General features: G+C 39.7%; 1 protein-coding gene across 2 annotated transcripts in view; it reads right to left on the reverse strand.

The window, feature by feature from the left end:
- Positions 1 to 3,350: 3,350 nt before the first annotated feature.
- SDAD1 (SDA1 domain containing 1) overlaps positions 3,351 to 17,091 on the reverse strand; it is a 50,593-nt gene continuing 36,852 nt past the window's right edge. For both annotated transcript variants that reach the window (XM_006898462.1, XM_006898461.1), the window contains 6 exons: positions 16,571 to 16,703; positions 14,917 to 15,014; positions 14,378 to 14,568; positions 14,180 to 14,264; positions 11,518 to 11,679; positions 3,351 to 3,398 (listed from right to left, as the gene is read on the reverse strand). In XM_006898462.1, the coding sequence (XP_006898524.1) occupies positions 3,351 to 3,398; positions 11,518 to 11,679; positions 14,180 to 14,264; positions 14,378 to 14,568; positions 14,917 to 15,014; positions 16,571 to 16,703 (717 nt within the window). The remainder of the gene's footprint in view (positions 3,399 to 11,517; positions 11,680 to 14,179; positions 14,265 to 14,377; positions 14,569 to 14,916; positions 15,015 to 16,570; positions 16,704 to 17,091) is intronic.

Below are 17,091 nucleotides of genomic sequence, written 5' to 3' on the forward strand. Positions count from 1 at the left end.
TGGCCATTCAGTATATATTTTTATACTGTGAACTTGTTTTAAAAATGGATTTGAAATGTAAAACATCTATTGTAACGGTTTCATTTTACATAAATAAATGGGTGAGGTGGAGAAAGAAGCTTAATAGTTATCTAAGCTTTGATGAGAAACTTATGCATTATAACTTTGTGGTGATTATAAGTGTTTATGAGCATTAGTTCTCACAACTTAAAGCAATCATTGAGGTAGGTGGTATATCCACAGACAGAAAATTGACATCAGAGATTAAATCATGTATTTCAGGCGAGCTCTGGTGGCCTAGCAGCAAGAAGCTGCACTGTAATCCCTGAGGTCCGCAGTTCAAATCCACCAGATGCTCTGCTGGAGAAGGAGGAACAATCTCCTCCTGTACCAGTCAGATCTGATTTGACGGTACACACACAAATAATAATAATAAAAAAAAATCATATATTTCAGTATTTACCAGACACTGAACAATCACTAGGGGCATAGCAGCACACGGACAAAATTCTCTCACTCAAATGAAGTTTGTTTTCTAGGGGCTCTTGCCAGAATCACATACGCATGGTGTCAATATTCTGGATTTATACATTGATTTACACATAAGTTTGGATAATATGAGATTATCCCTAAATGGACCCATTCTCTGAGTTGATGAATTTTGAGAGAGAGAAGCTGGAAGCTCAGACCTATTGACTTGTTCAAGATAAAGCTCATTGTGCAGAGGTTCACCCTTTGCTGGCAACACCTAATTTTGTGATTATCTTATTGTTCAACATTTATAGTTAACAAGTCTGACTAGAGCAGAATGTATGTTACCATGGAGAACAGTCAAGTCTTGATCCTTTAAAGTTCATTCATCTCCATATTGGCTCTTATGTGGAAATTATTATGAGTTCTGCCTGCAGTCACATGGCCAACTCAGCCCAGCTCAGCGTGCGTCCCATTCCTCTATTTACTGAGTTTTAGTTCATACCGAGTGGAGATCCCTTAGAGTTAGAGAGAAAACACTCACAAAGCTTCTGTGCAGTTTTCTTTGGTGTTTCAACGGAGAGTGAGATACAAGTGAAATTAAAGAAACACTCCAAATGTGTACGTAAAATGAACAGTACTACTTTGTATAAAAGAACAGATTGTACTAATGTTTTTCTACCAACTGTGAATTTTAAAAGAAATCCTACCTGATTTTAGAATTTTACTTTTTATGAAAATGCTCTTTCTCTGAATTTATCCATCATAAGAAACTAGGCTGTGAGAGCCAAAGGCATCGTTCATACAATGTTCTGGGATTCTGTGACTAAAAAAGGTGACATGTTGGTAGCTTTGACACTGCAAGTATTATTAATTCCATTTTCATGGTTCACAATGAAAAGAATTTTCACATTCTGTAATATGCTGTTAGATGAAAACCACTGTTTTAAGGCTGCTTCAATTTTAAGCATTAAAATTCTAAAAATATACATTTTAAGAAGAAAAAAGTTGTAGTAAACAGAAAATACTCCCAAGAGATTGATAATGAGCTGAACTGAGCAGATACAAAATATACTAAGGATGGTTATCTCTGTATATTGTCTACAAATCTCAGGCAAGTCAAAACCCGGCGAGGCCACAAAAGAACAGTCTTAAACAGACTGAACTTTGGCTTTGTGTTGTCTAAGTGATAATCTTGGGGAGGCACAAAGCCTACAAGCACTGCCACAACTTCCACAGCAATGCTCTGGCCTCTAGCTGCTATGTCATTGTGAATTTCATTTCCTCCTGTCTGGATGAGATACATGAAGAGGCAGCCATTTCAAACAAGCAAAAAGAAAAGGAAGTAGATTTAGGTCTGAAATATTCCATTATGTGCTGGGCACCTCCTCTAAACCACTGACACTGCTGGAGGGTCACAGTTCCTCTCACTAAAAATAAAAAGCAATCAGCCAGAAAAACCACACAAACTCTAACGCACTGCTGTCAAATCAATGCCAACCTACACAAGATATAGCAGAGCTTCTCCACCATTTCTAAGGCTACAATCTTTATGGAAAATGACCAACCACCACATCTTCCTGCCACTGACCAGCCAATGACTCCATGGGGCTCAGCCTGGGGCAGCTAAGCACAACTGAATTACTAGTAGCCGGGACAATTTCATCACTAATTCTCAAAGTCTTCACAGCTATTCCTCGAAAGGTGACATGGGGCATTCAGAGGAAAGGCACAAAAATTCAAACTAAGCTAAAGCTGAACTCTGACTAAGAACAGGAGACAGTGGAGAGGGAGCAAGGAGTAATTTCGTAAACAAACACATGACAGAGAGAAAACCACTATTACAAAACTTCTTTAAAAATGGGAGAGAAGCTGTTTACTAATTCTAATCAGGGAGAACATTGCCCTTTACTCTGATTTTAAGCAAGATAAAGCAATTTGCTTTTACCACAGTATTATTCAAGAACTCTGAGGATAAAAGGCACTAAATTCTTTCCAAATAAGAATGTTACAAGTGGGGAGAGAGCAAAGCTAGCTTTCAGGTGATATGAAAACCAATCAAGCTTGCCTGCAGCAGGAAGCACACACACCTGTCAGCACACACAACAGCACCTAGTTAACATTAGAAACCATCTTACTGAAATAAGGCAAGCTGCGGGCTAAAAATATTACAGCATAAAGAGGCTGCAGAAAGGGGGGGGGAAGCTCAAATGATGAAGTAAAGATATTTCAAAATCATTTCTAGTTAAAGCAGTTTAAAAAGCAAGGGTTTAATAAAAAACTCACCATGTGGCACAGAAAAAAAAAATTAGGTCTTTGAGATGGACTAAAACAGCTAAATACTCCAAGCCTGTACAGCAGGGACCTGTTTTCAGCAGGTAAGCCTATTTACAAGTAAGAACCTCTTACTCTTGTAACATTGTCCATTTTTGTTTGTTTGTTTTAATATACAGCCCCATCCTTTGCAAGGATAGTTCATAAGGCCTCTATGACCATAGGAATACAGTTCCATCTCTACTGGACAACTATCTACATTGTACTTTAAACACACATATACACAGTGCCTCCCCACTACGCGAACGCCTTCAGTAAAGGGTTATGTAAGGCTCATTCATTGTGTCTCTACACAGACAGCAGGCACTCAAATTTTTCGCAAGAATGCCAAATGAAAACTCTTTTAGAACACCGATACTGCTAATATTTCAAACACTCCCATCATTACTGATCTTCAAAATGAAAAGAGCAAACATCACTAAGTTTACTATGGTTTTCAAAACAGAGAACATCTGTACATTTTAATATGAAAAGACATTCTTAACATAACAGAGCAATGATCCACATTTTAGCATTCTCCTTGAAATGGAAAATTTGCTTAGAAGTTACTTCATTCTTTTCCTCTTTTTCAAAAGTGCATCTCGTAGTGCCAGCTGGAAAAGGAAAAAAAACAAATGAATATTTAAACAGGATTAATTCAGCTAAATCTTATTATGTTAACCTAGGACACAGAAGCTTATGAAATAATAAGCTAAATCAATAGCTCATCCTGAAAAACTACTGACAGTGGAAAACTATCTAATCCATATTCAGGCTGGGAACGTCCTCTTTTTTCAAAAAGGTGCAAAAGGTTCTTCATTGCTCTTACCTTTCTTAACAAACACTCAAAACAAGAGCAACTACAGGAGGCAGAAATGAGAAATATTTGTCTCCAGGTAAATTTTGACACTTCTCTGCTTCATACAACCAATAATATCTGGAACTTGGCGGGGCACATGGTCTCAACAGAGAGGAAAAGAGATTCTTTCTTTGTGATTAATTTCTTCAAATCACCTATATTCAACTACCACATACCAACCCTTTGAAAATGCTTTCAATGACACTGAAATCTGTGCAGATTTGAAGTAATTCTATCATATAATCTGGATTTTAAAAAAGGCCTTATTTGCAGATTTCGAAATGGTTTTGTTTATTGTTATTAATGAATTAAAAAAGTTTTACAATAAATAACTGCATAATAAATAAATAACAATTATTCTCTAGAATGCTTCAAACATAAATTAATTTACTGAAATCCTATAGCACAACTGATCACTTTATATGGCCTTTCTTATCAGGGTTGTATAACTAACTCACATGTGAGATTCCGCAGATAAAATGCTTGTGGCTTACAAAGGGGACTGAACAGTTTGCTAACGATGCAAGTAAGATACATGGCACTTTTGTAGGGGTGAGACCATGCAAATATGTATATGGAAGTCTTAGAAAAGAAACTGGTAGTTTTGTCATCCTGCTAAGTTTAGAATGAGCCATCCCGAGCTGGAAAGGGGTATATGACTGCTAGTAAGAAAGAAGAACTAGGAGTGGGCCTGGGGTTCCTTTGTTGAGACCCTCTTAGACCCAGGAGCCAGAGTTACAGCACTATAGACAATTATAAGATGGTGAGAAGCGGAGGCAGGCACAGCATAGAACCAGAGGGCAGACTCAGGTGAACAGCCTAGGCCGTGGGGCAGATGAGCTGAGTGCCTTCAGGGAAGAGGCTTCCAGACAGAGCGAGAAGGTTCCAGGCACTGTCAATAGAGGTAGGCTTGCCAACCCATTGAACTAGAGAACCGAACACCTTCTGGCTAAGGCTTATTACTGGAGTTATGGGTACCTCTGGGCACTTAACAGTAGAGCTACAGAGCTTTGTAACACATTCCTGACAGGGCAAAGGAAGAGGCTAGCCTACGGGCACAGCTAAGAAACTATCCTGATAGGACTGCAATCCAAGTTATTCTTGATCCTGAAATGTAACCCATTACTTTCCTAAGGAACCACAGAACTGTGGGTGTGGTCTGTGAGTTCTGTGTGACCACTGTGGCAAATTATTAAACCCAGAAGGGAAGTGGGCGGGCAGGGACAGAATACATACAGCGGGAGGGGCAGCTGATGTCAGGATTGGAGTAAAGGTTGAAGTTGTTGTGTACTGTAGAGTCAGAACTGATCCACATCTGACCATCTGGTGGGCTTTCAGAGGCAGTTAATCACATGGGAGGAGACTGCTCATCTTTCTCCTGCACTGCAGCTGGTGGCCTCAAACCACATGCCTTCAGGATTGTAGCTCAGCTTCTTGTCAATAGGCCACCAGAGAAGAGGTAAATCTGATCTCTGATTCATAGGAATCAGCCTTGGGCTGTTGATGCTGATGATTCTCCTTTTCCTTTATAAAGTTAGATAAGCCTGAGGATCCCAATGCTGTAGACTATGATTCACAGCAACTCTATCACAAAGATCTCAACTTTGTCCTATCCTGTGCCATTCTCATCATCTCTGGTAGACTTGAGCCCATTGTTACACTCTGTCAACAATCCATCTTATTGAGGGTGTTCTTCTTCTTTACTGATCCTCTATCTTTCCAAGCACCATGCTCTCTTCCTAGAACTAGACACTCCTAACAACAGGCCCAAAGCATCTGAGATGAAGTTTCACTACCCTTGACTCAGAGGAGCATCCTGGTTGCACTTTCTCCATGACATTTATTCTTTTGCCAGTCCACGAAATAGCTAGGTCTTGGTATTTCTTTGAGGAATGGTTGGAATCCTAAAGTGGGAAGGGGAAATCTTGAGGCTAAGGAGGTATTTCTCAAACCCATCTTTCTGTGTCTCAGTTTTCTCATGTGTAAAATAGGTTTAATCACAAGATCTGTTCATATTGTTGTGAATCAGATCTAATAAAGGTAAAGCTCTGGGATAGGTAAGCCATGTATTAAGAATTAAATAAGTGTTAGCTAATAGTGTAAACGTCGATAGTTGTAGAGGGACTTCAGGTCTTTTGTTCACAGGGTCGCTATGAGTTGTGCTCAACTTGCAGGCACTCGATGACAACAACAACAACAACAACAATAGTGTTATAAGGGAGCTCTGGTAGCTTAGGGCCAACCCAAACACACAAAGTTCAAATCCACCAGCTGCTCCGTGGATGAAGGAGGGCAATCTCTTCCTGTGTAATTTACTGGTTCTGAAAACCTGTTGGAAGTTCTAACTCCACAGTACACACAATATCATTATTACAGGAGCCCCAGTGCTGGAATGGGCTATCGTGAGGCTTCTAGCCAAAATGATCAGCAGTTTGACCCCATCAGCCGCTCCGTACAGAAAAATGAGGCAGTCTGTTTCCATAAAGATTTACAGCCTCAGAAACCAGGTGGAGTGTTGCTATGAATTAGAATGGACTCAATGGTTTTTAATATTGTTATCACATCCTTGGATTCTACAAATTTAGTATACTTAGGTAGAAACAAAAAGTTGGAAGGTCTACTTCACCCAGAAACCCTATTGAAGACTGAACAATAAGCTGAAGTTCAGTCTTCAACAGTAAGTGCTATAAACCTGAACCCGACACCAGTGCTTAAATTCCACTTGGGACTGGACGTTCTTTGTTCTGAGACAGTACTTAGTATAGGGTGCTTTGAGTCAATCATTTTTGAAATAGAAAAGAAGCAGATTATGCAAGAAAGTGAGGAAGTAGAAGTGGATGAACGGATGCCACGCCACATGAAGATCATGAGAATCAGAGTGAGGATCTTCCCCCAAAACTGAGAAGAGAGAGAGGGGAAAAAAGCATGCTTTCTCCTAGAACTGGTGCTTGATTTCACTTCTCTAGTCACCTACTGTGAAAAAATAAACTCTTATTTCTTAAATCTACCCACTTGTGGTATTCTGCAGAAAAAGATGACTAAAATAGAAGCAAGGCCTAGCAATCTACTTCCTAAAAATAGCAGTCACTGGACAATTTACTCAGTTCTACTCTGACACAGATAGGGTAAGCATGAGGAGTTGTTAAGGTGTTGTCAAGTCACCTATGACTCATAGTGACTCTATGCATGAGGACTTTGAACCCTGCCTTATCCTGACATATCTGACCCCACTGCCACAGTCACTGTGTCAACTCCTATTACCCAGGCTCTTCCTCTTCTGCACTGATCCTCTACTTTTCCAAGCATAGTGTCCTTCTCCAAGCTCCATTTCTCCTGACAACATGCCCAAAGTGTGTGAGACAGAGTTTCAAAATCCTAGCCTCTAAGGACCAAACTGGTTTCACCCTCTCTAGCACAGACCTTAGCTATTATACATTTGCTTGTTTATCATCTGCTCTTCTGGGTACAGCACTTGTCAGATGCTGTACTAAACCAGAATTTCTACAGTAAGACAGACTAAAAAGAAGGCTTGGTCATCCACTTCTGAAATAATATGCTTTGGAAAACTATAGAACAATAGAGGACACTTGCACTATTAGAAGCATGAGCAACAGGAATCTCTAAAATGAAAATTATAATATTACTATAACTTACAGTTACATGAGTCATAGATTAATTCTTTCTCCCATTCCTTGATCTTGCTAAAGGCTTTACTACTTTTTTATCCTATGTTCTACATTTCTGTTCAACTTCCATCCCAAGTTATCTTTCTGTATATTCTAAAATTTTACAGTTAGGGAAGCCTAAGTATATTTTCAATCCATTTAAGATCCTTTTAATAAGACAGTAAAATATCACTGAGAAGTAGAGCGTGGTGCTGTTGTGCACTGTTGAGTCAAAACCAACTTTTAGCTGACTCTACACTGGGTTTTCAGAGGCAATAAACCACACAGAAGGAGACTGCCCATCCTTGTCTCACGGAGCAGCTGAAGGATTTACACCAAGTGCCCAGCACAACTTCTTACCACTAGGCCACCAAAGCTCCCTAGAGAGTATTTAAGCATTATATTCACTTCTCATAGTGCCTGAGATCACACCTGCTCTGAGTGAGTCTAGAACGACAGTTTTAGGAGTATACAGGAATGTGCTGATACTAATTGGGATATACTGGGTTAAAAAAAAAGATATTGCTAACATTAATTTCACTTGTTTCTCTTTACATTGTAAACTATGCCTACTGGAAATGTTATCATTAGAAACGTGATCTATATTACATTTCTCTTGACTCTGCTGGTCTAGATTGAAGGAGACAACTGATAAGACCAGAAACCCAGAATTAAATTTTATGATAGAGAGACCATTGAAGAAAATTCAGTGAGAAAATTTATACTAATTAATTTCAAGTTCCAAATGGCAAGCAAATGGAAGAATAAGAAATAAGTGTAACTGAACCAGTAAGTGCCAACTTATTACTTAGGTGAATAAAAAATATCTTATTTTTAAAGGAGAGAGGTGTTTTATGACGCAAAGAGTTGCTGACATGAAGGAAAGCAAACTTTGTTAAAAAAATGTTATCCCATGAATTTTTCCATTTCACAGAGCAATGCCTGAAAATTTTAGCATGGGAGGAGTCTAAGATGATCTAGCTTAATTCACTCTACTGATGGAGAAAAATGGCCATCCCTTTGGTCATATAGCTGAACCTCTACTAAGTCAGGCCTGAGACTGACATGAACTGACTACTTTCTTCTTTCCATTCTTCCTAATAAATGCTCTCCATTAACCAAAAAAAAAAGATGAGCCCTAACGTAGTAGCAGCTTATATGTTAATAGAGAAATGATTTTGTTCTGAAAGCCATTTTAAGAAATGTGTGCCTTAATAATTTTGGCAATAACATGTGTTGCTAAGATTTATGTTTCCTAGTACATGCTGACACCTTGGTTACTACTCCCTGACTACATCCTGTACCTGGCCCAGGATCTGGACACTCATGAGAGTCAGAAACAATAACGACTCCCGAATGGAAAATAATCTCAACTCCCAACCACAATGAACTTGGTATAACCCCCTATGCCTTATCTCTGTATATAAACCCAATCTTTGTTCCCTCAGGGTCGGAATGGCTTGGGCAATAGCTGACGTTCTCAACCCGTGCGTACTGAAAGGTTTGTTAATTTCCAACATTGGCTGAGTGTTTAAATCTCACATTTTCTGCCATATTTGGAAGCCCCAGAGAGATCCTCAGCTTCTTTTCTAAGTTTTCTGCACTGAGCAGCCAGGGTTTGCTCAGTCCCAGCTACAGCTTCTGGAGAAGAAACAGGAAACAGCGCCACCTGTGACTTTCCAGGATCCCCCCTTTCTTATCACAGCTCTGGTGACTGGGACTGAGATGACTCCTGGTGCTTTTCTTGAGATTAACAAACCTTCGTCAAGGAACATCTCTGCTGAGTCTGACTTTCTGTAATTTTAGTTCCTGTAATGGGTCAAATAAGTTTGGATGCAAACGGACAGTGACTACGGGCCGTAACTCAGATGTGAGTGGTCAGTTAGTCCCTGGTTTATGGTCTGGCTGACCCAGGTTTCTGTTGTCTGTTTGACTTTCTGTGGGTTTAATAGGAGGGAAGGTAATAACCTCTGAGTGCTTGGTTTAGTGATTGCATGTGTGCATGTAACTGGCTGCTGCCTACAGCAGCTGGTCGGTGTGGCTCCATGGTAAGGAAACCCCAAGCTACGGAGTCTGATTGAGTCCTAACCTGCAGTTTTGTGGTCACACTGTACAGCATAATGGAGGTGCTCCTGAAGCCAAGACAGACCTAAATTTCCACGAGACAAACGTGGTTAGGCGGACCTGTGTGGTCTCTAAGTTTAGGGGCACCCACCCCTTATCTTTTGTCTGCATTGCTGGGTCACTCCCCAAGCAATAAGGAAAGGTTCTGTTTAAATCTATCCTCTTTTAATTTACTTCTCTTTCTTTTATCTAATACATTGTGGCCACTTTTTCCTGTTAAACTCTGTATCTCTTTCATAATCCACACTTCTTGGTTTAGGATGAGCCTCCTGGGCAGTCTAAGTCACTCTACAATCTAGAAGTCAGTATGTCTAAAAACTGTCATTCTTGATACTTCCTTAACCTATTTTACCCCTAATATAGCACTTAGCTAACTTTACAGACAATCTCACAAAATGTCTTTAAAGGTCATTAGTAACCAGCCCTATTTTATGTCTCTGTTTAAGTTCTCACTCAAATGTACACTTATAGTGGTGAAGAAAGGCTAAAATGTATTAATCTGCCAGGCCTCTGGGTTCCAAATACACCACACACACTTTTCAGGTCTCAGTACTGCTGGAACAGCTCTCTCCCCTACAACACTAGTAAAAAAAAAATTTGCAAGCATCTTAACAGCCTTCAGTGTGCTATGTTCCTTCTGCATAACCATGTTAAATCCTTAGCCAAAGTTATACTCAAGAAGTGATAAAATTTACATCTCCTGTTTCTCTTTCAGGGGGGATTGTGTGCTCCTTTAAGAGAAACCTGTTGCTTTTATGCCAATCATTCAAGTGTTATTCTTAATGGTCTGCAAAAAATTAAAAAATTATTTCAAAGCCTGACAGAACAAAAATCTAGACAGTTTTAGTATCAGAAAATGTTTATTTAAAATCCCTAGATAACTCCCATACTTAGTAGAATCTCAAGACTCCTAATACTTCTGTTCCTCCTCCTCCTAACTAAACTATGCGTCCTTAATCACATAATCCTGTAGGATCAAACTCAGATTCTGTTACATTTCTTTTCTTATCTCAGTATTGTGAGTCCCTAGTAGTTAAAGACCCTGAAGATCACTCAATGGTTTGAGGGTGTACAAACAGGAGGAGGGAATGTTGTAGCAGCTTAAATGTTAGCATTAGAGAAACCAGTTTGTTCTGACAGCAAATTAAGAACTGTATGCCTTAATAATTTTGGCAATAATATTTGTTGTTAAAGTTTATGTTTCCTAGTACATGCTAACTCAGCTACTACTCCCTGACTACATCCTGTACCTGGCCCGGGCCTCGACACCCACAAGTAGTGAAAAAATAACGGCTCCTAAATGTAAAAAAAACCCAAACCACCAAAACACTTAACTGTCAACCACAATGAAATTTGTGTAACTCCCATGCCCAATCTCTGAATATAAACCCAATCTTTGCTTCCCCTCAGGGTTGGAATGGTTTTGGCAGGACTGATTTTCTCAGTCTGCATATAATAAAAGGTTTGGAATTCCAAAAGCTCTGTAGATGTTCATTGACATTAATAATAAAAAAAAAAATAAAAAAGGTTTGTTAATCTCCAATATTGGCTGTGTGTTTAAACCTTGCCTTTTCTGCCATAACACTGATAGTACAGTGGTAGCTCTGGTGACTCAGTGATAAGACACTTTGCTACCAACTCAAAATTATGCAGTTCAAATCCACCAGCTGCTCCATGGGAGAAAGATGGACAGTCTCCTCCTGTGTGATACTGCCTCTGAAAATTTGCTGGAAGGTCAGCTATGGGTCAGTGCAGACTTGGCAGCACACAACAACAACAAAGTAGTACAGTGGTTAAGTTCTTGGCTATTAAAAAAAATAAACAAACAAAAAAAAAAGTTCTTGGCTATTAGTGTTTCAAATCCACCAGCTGTTCTAAGAAAGTTCCCTTCCAGGAAGATTAATAGTCTTGGAAATCCTATGGGCCAGTTCTCCTGTCACAAAGGGTCACAGAGTCAGAATCTACACAATTACAACGGGGAACACAAGACACCTACACGCACAGGGTCTCAGAAGGGATCATTCCATCTCAGTGCCTGAGAATGACAGTGAAGTTCCAGTAACTCAAGCTTCAAACTGAACTCACCTGCTTTTCTCTGAAGGAACGCTTGTTTTTTGACCGGACATTCTGACTATACCGCATCATCATAAAGTTCTTCTGTTTTTTCTTCTCTTTATTTGTGGAACTCGAAAATGGATTTATTTTCATTTTCTTCCTCACAAATTCTTTTCGGTCTGTCTTCCCAGCCTACCCACACAAAAGACAAAAAGATTGGCATTTCTTCATCAAATACACCTCAGGGAATTGTCTTTTATCAAAATTCTGCCTACCCTCCTGTGTGTCAGGCCCTCTACTGGATGCCAAGGACACTGTCCTTGTTCCACAGCGATTTCATGCTATTTCTGGGCAGAAATGACTAGGGTGTATTGTAAGCAGTCACCAAAGTAAAGGGTCCTAAGATTCAACTTGGGAGTAAGGATAGAAGAGCTTCTTGGGAGGACCTATGTTTCCACAGGATGAAGGTGTTCATGGTGGGAAAAAGCATAAGCAGGACAGAGCCTTCTAGTGAGCTGGGTAATTTAGTGTAAAGGTATGAAGAAGAAGAAGCAAGGAGTTATATTCAAGCCATGAGTGGCAATACTTAAGGATGCTTTGGACAGAATGTTAAATGATCCAAGAAACAGTAAAAGAAGATAGAAGGAGTATACAGAGTCACTGTACCAGAAGGAATTGGCTGACACAGAAGAATTTCATGAAACAACATGAGCAACAGCCTGTGGTGATGAAAGAAGAAGTTCATGCTGCTCTGAAAGAACTGGTAAAAAACAAGGCTCCAGGAGTTGACAGCATACCAATTGACATATTCCAACAAACAGATGCTGTCCTGGAGGTGGTCACCAAGTTGTGCCAAGAAATCTGGAGGACAGCCATTTGGTCAACTGACTGGAAGAGATCTATATTTGTTCCCATTTCAAAGAAAGGTGACCAGACAGTGCGGAAATTATTGAACAATATCATTAATATCATATGTAAGCAAGCTTCTGCTGAAAATTATCCAAAAACTACTGGAGCAACACGTCAACAGAGAACTGCTAAATGGGCAGGCTGGGTTTAGAAGAGGCCATGGTACTAAGGATATTATAGCTAATGTTAGATGGATCTTGGCTGAAAGCAGAGAGTATCAGAGGAATTTCTATCTGTGTTTCATTAACTATGCAAAGGCTTTTGTGTGGATCATAACAAACTGTGGCTTACTCTGGGAAGAATGGGAATCCCAGAACATTTGATTGTGCTAATGCAAAACCTATACTTGGACCAAGAGTCAGTTGTCAGAACAGAGGAAGGAGACATTCTATGGTTTAAAATCAGGAAGAGCGTCCACCAGAGATGTAGTCTGTCTCCGTATCTCTTCAATCTAAATGCAGACGAGATCATCTGGGACACTGTGCTGTATGAGGAGGAATGTGTTACCAGGATTGAGGAAGATTCATCAACAACCTGTGTAATGCCGATAACACAACCTTGCTGAAACTGAGGAGGACTTGAAGCGTGTGCTGCAGAAGGTCAAGGACTGCAGCCTTCAATATGGACTGAAGCTCAACATCAAGAAAACAAAGATTCTCACCACGGGGCCATTGGAAGCATCATTAAGGATGATGAAGAGATTGAGACTGTTAACAGTTGTAGTCTGCTTGGCTCCACAATCAATACTCTTGGTGCCAGCAGTCAGGAAATCAAGAGGCGAATTGCATTGGGAAAGTCAACTGTCAGGGACCTCTCCAGAGTACTGAAGAGCAACGATGTCAGTCTGGAGACTAAGGTGTGTCTGATCCAGGCCATAGTCTTCACAATTGAGTGCTATGCATCAGAGAGTTGGACAATGACTAAAGACGATAGAAGTAGAATTGATGTCTTTGAGCTGCAGTGCTGGAGAAGAGTTTTCAATATACTATGGACTGCTAAGAGAACAAACAGGTTCGTCCTGGAAAGGGTGAAAACGGGCTGCTCCATGGAGGCAAGGATTCTGAACTTCATCTGACATACTTTGGACATGTTACAAGGAGGGACTGGACCTTAGAGAGAGAAGTCATGTTTAGGAGAATGGAGGGACAGAGCAAGAGAGGAAGACCTTCGATGAGACAGATCGATTCAGTGATGGGGGCAATGGGAATAGGTGTGTCAGAGACAATAAGGTTGGCACAGGATAGAGCAAGGTTTAGTGCTCTTGTACATAGGGTCGCAATGAGTCGCATGCAACTCGACAGTACCTAACAACAACAAACAATATGATGTCAGTATGGAGTAGTGTCTAGGGAAAGTAAAGATAGAAATCAAAGGTGGAAAACCTCAACAGGGTGTGATTATGAATGTTACTTATACAAGTACTTGCCAGAGGCAGATTCCAGGGTTATTTTGGCTTTTTATTAAAGACTATATAAACATTTCCTGCTTTTCAATTAACTTTGATAAATATACTAGGTGATCCTGATACCATGACCATTTAATATTATCCTTCTGTGCTCTATGTCTTAATTCAGTGGTGATTACATAACTATATAGTTGCTAAAATTCATCTAAGCAAACATCTATATGCTTAATTATAATAACATCCTTCTTATAATTTTACTTTCAATAAAAATGTTTCCCTTTTAAATACTGACACATTTTGTATTGTATAAATTCTAGGAAATTTTCCATCTTATTTCCTTACATCTTTAAAACCTAGGGCACAATGAGCTTTACTCACCATTGCAGTTGCTAATCTTGTTTCCTTGTCAGACTTCGGCTTTTTATGAAGGTGTTCAATGTCTCGAAGTGAAAGTAACTCACCCCTAGGGTTGAGGGGGAGAAAAAAACCCCATGAAACAGGATGGAATTTCGTTCCCAAATACTTTCGCTGTTGTAAGAACAGAATAAGCCCCGGTATACAATATAAGCCTGTTACCTTGGCTCCTCATCACTGTCTATTTCAATATATTTCCTCTTTTCTGCTTTTCCAGGGGCAGCACTGAGTTCTTTCCTCATCTGGGCCATCCGGATTTTCTGGAAGTCTTCCTGAGTTAAAACCCGACTAGTACTAACGGCGGCAGCTTTGGCTTTGCGCTCCTCTATGGGCATGCTGTTTAGCTTCTTGGCCTTGAAAGCATACAAACAAAGGCTTAAGAGTCTGCAAGTGCATGTGAGAGCTTGGCCCTTCATACTCTACTCATGCCTGGGCCCAACAAAAAGAAAGGCTTACTACACATCAGTTGATGTGTTGTTGTACACTGCCAAGTCAGAAGTGACCCACACCTGACCAGCCAGAGGGTTTTCAGAGGCAGTAAACTGCACAAAAAGAAACTGCCCATCTTCACAGGGAGCAGCTGGTGAGTTCAAACTGTGTGCCTTTGTGTTGGCAGTGCAGTTCCATACCACTAGGCCACTGGAGCTACACCAGCAAGTATCAGAGTGGTAACTTTTACAAAGCAACATGTTGAAACTTACAATTTCTTGCTGTTCTTCATCAGAAGAGTGGTTCACGTCAATCCATTCACCGTCACCATCATCTTCCCCCTCACTGAGACTCACACTTTCCCAACCATCTGTGGGGGAAAAAAGAATTATGTTATTACTGCCACTTTTGTGGGTACTTAAAGTGTGCTGAGAAAAATCAATTTCTGCAAAGAAAGGTCTACCGATCTGATCTTGTTAAATTAGCCCTTGTCAGTATTGTTAATTTAAGGAATGGCGAATAAGCAATGACCTTCACAGCATGTCCTGTGAAGGACATCATGTGTGGTGAAGTAGAGGGTCAGTGAAAAAGAGGAAGACCTTCAGCACAGCAGACTGACACACAGCTGAAACACTGGGATCAAACAGTGCAGGACTGGGCAGCATGTCATTCTGCCACGCATGGGTTCACTATGACGTGGGGCTGACTCAAGTGAACCTAACAACAACAAAGTACTTAACCACACACCAAAACCTTACAATCTGTTACTCTAGACCTGGCAACCTAACAGAAGAGGAAATAGACTCTCATACTTAAACCATTTTTCCTGAACTACAATGTTAGAAAATGCTGCCTTCTTCAAAATTACTTCTGACTCTAATGCCATTATTCTTTCCAAGAAATCAATAACATACAGCACATCTTCACTTGTACATTTATCGTGTTCACACAGCAAATATTCAAATCACATAATCATATTTATACATTTTCCGTGTGAGATACCAGTTAGAAATAATCATTCTCAGTAGAAGATTCTTGATGTAAAAGAATCCCCTTATAACCTGTATTCTACTAGAATCCATAAATACTTAAAAGATGTGGTTCACACTATCCCTGAAAAAAATGGTCACTATTTTACCATTCATTACCAAACATCTGCCTTATCATTCAAGATAAGAGTTTACGGCTCACCATTTTTCTGAAACCTTTTTTGAATCAGACATCTCCTGAGCCTAAAGCCCTGCTCCAATCATAAATCCTGCTAGGATTTACTGCTCATTTGTTTATGAAATCATGGCTGTGCTCTTCACATACTCTTCCGCAGGAAGATGATTATTATTATTATTATTATGAATTTTAATGAAAGTTTACAGAGACTTTGGATTTCCATTCATTCATTATTGCACTTTTCTCCCTGCCCATCCCTCCCTCCTCGCTCTTCTCTTTGAAAAGTACAAGAAAAATTCTTTCACTGTTATACAATCCCTCCCCCAAGTCCACTATACTATGCAGTCTTTGTTCTGGACTCCTCTCATGACAATAATACCTAATCATATATCCCTTTTAAACAGTTCTCTCCCTCATCTGTTTCAATGAGGTATAGGTGACTGCTCCCACAACTAACTCCCATCATCTCTAAGACAACAAATACAAAATCATTACCCTTCTCAGATGTCAAAAACTGACTTTGGTTGGGGCAACACCAAAGGAGATGAAAAGACATCTCCTACAACTGAAGATAAGCACCCTCATTTGATCCCAAAAATACTTGATCCCCAAGTTGCTTGGCACACAGTCATCATTCAATAAACCTATTGAATCATTTTATAAATAGCATAAAGATTTAAACCTCAAAAAAAAAAAAGATTTAAACCTCAACAGAAATACAGTGCCTCTGTCATGAACAATAATGAAATAAACATGAACCTTCATCATTTTCAGCAGTTTCTTCTTCTTCTTTCAAAACATCAAGAACTTCTGCCCCTGGGATGTAATCTTTAGCATCTAATTCTCCATATTCTTGCACTCTTGCTTCTGTTGAAGCCTCTGTAGGTTTACCCTAAAGGAAAGAAAACATTGATAACAAGTTGTTTAGATTGAAGAACACGAATCACAGAAAGGAATTTTCTAAGATTACAAATTACAGAAGGGATAATAAAAATAAGGAAATTAAATGGCAAAACATAAACTTATCTCACACATCACAGTGTATTTCCAGAGTCACTACGATCCCTAGTTTTTCATTCTCTTCTGACCCAGATCAATAAATTAGCCCTCAATAATTCTAAGCCTCCAATATTTTTTTTCAGGGTATTGGACTTTTTTAATGAAAATTAATAAAACATATACAGGGATAAAAGGAAGTGAGGGTTGGGAGCAGAAGAGTGAGGATGGGCAGGGATGAAATCACAGGGCTGTACAATTTGGTGGCTGGGGGGAATGTTGTT

This window comes from Elephantulus edwardii, unplaced genomic scaffold (assembly GCF_000299155.1).
Source record: "Elephantulus edwardii isolate Elephantulus edwardi_28Jun2011 unplaced genomic scaffold, EleEdw1.0 scaffold00230, whole genome shotgun sequence".
In the NCBI taxonomy this organism is placed as follows: domain Eukaryota; kingdom Metazoa; phylum Chordata; class Mammalia; order Macroscelidea; family Macroscelididae; genus Elephantulus; species Elephantulus edwardii.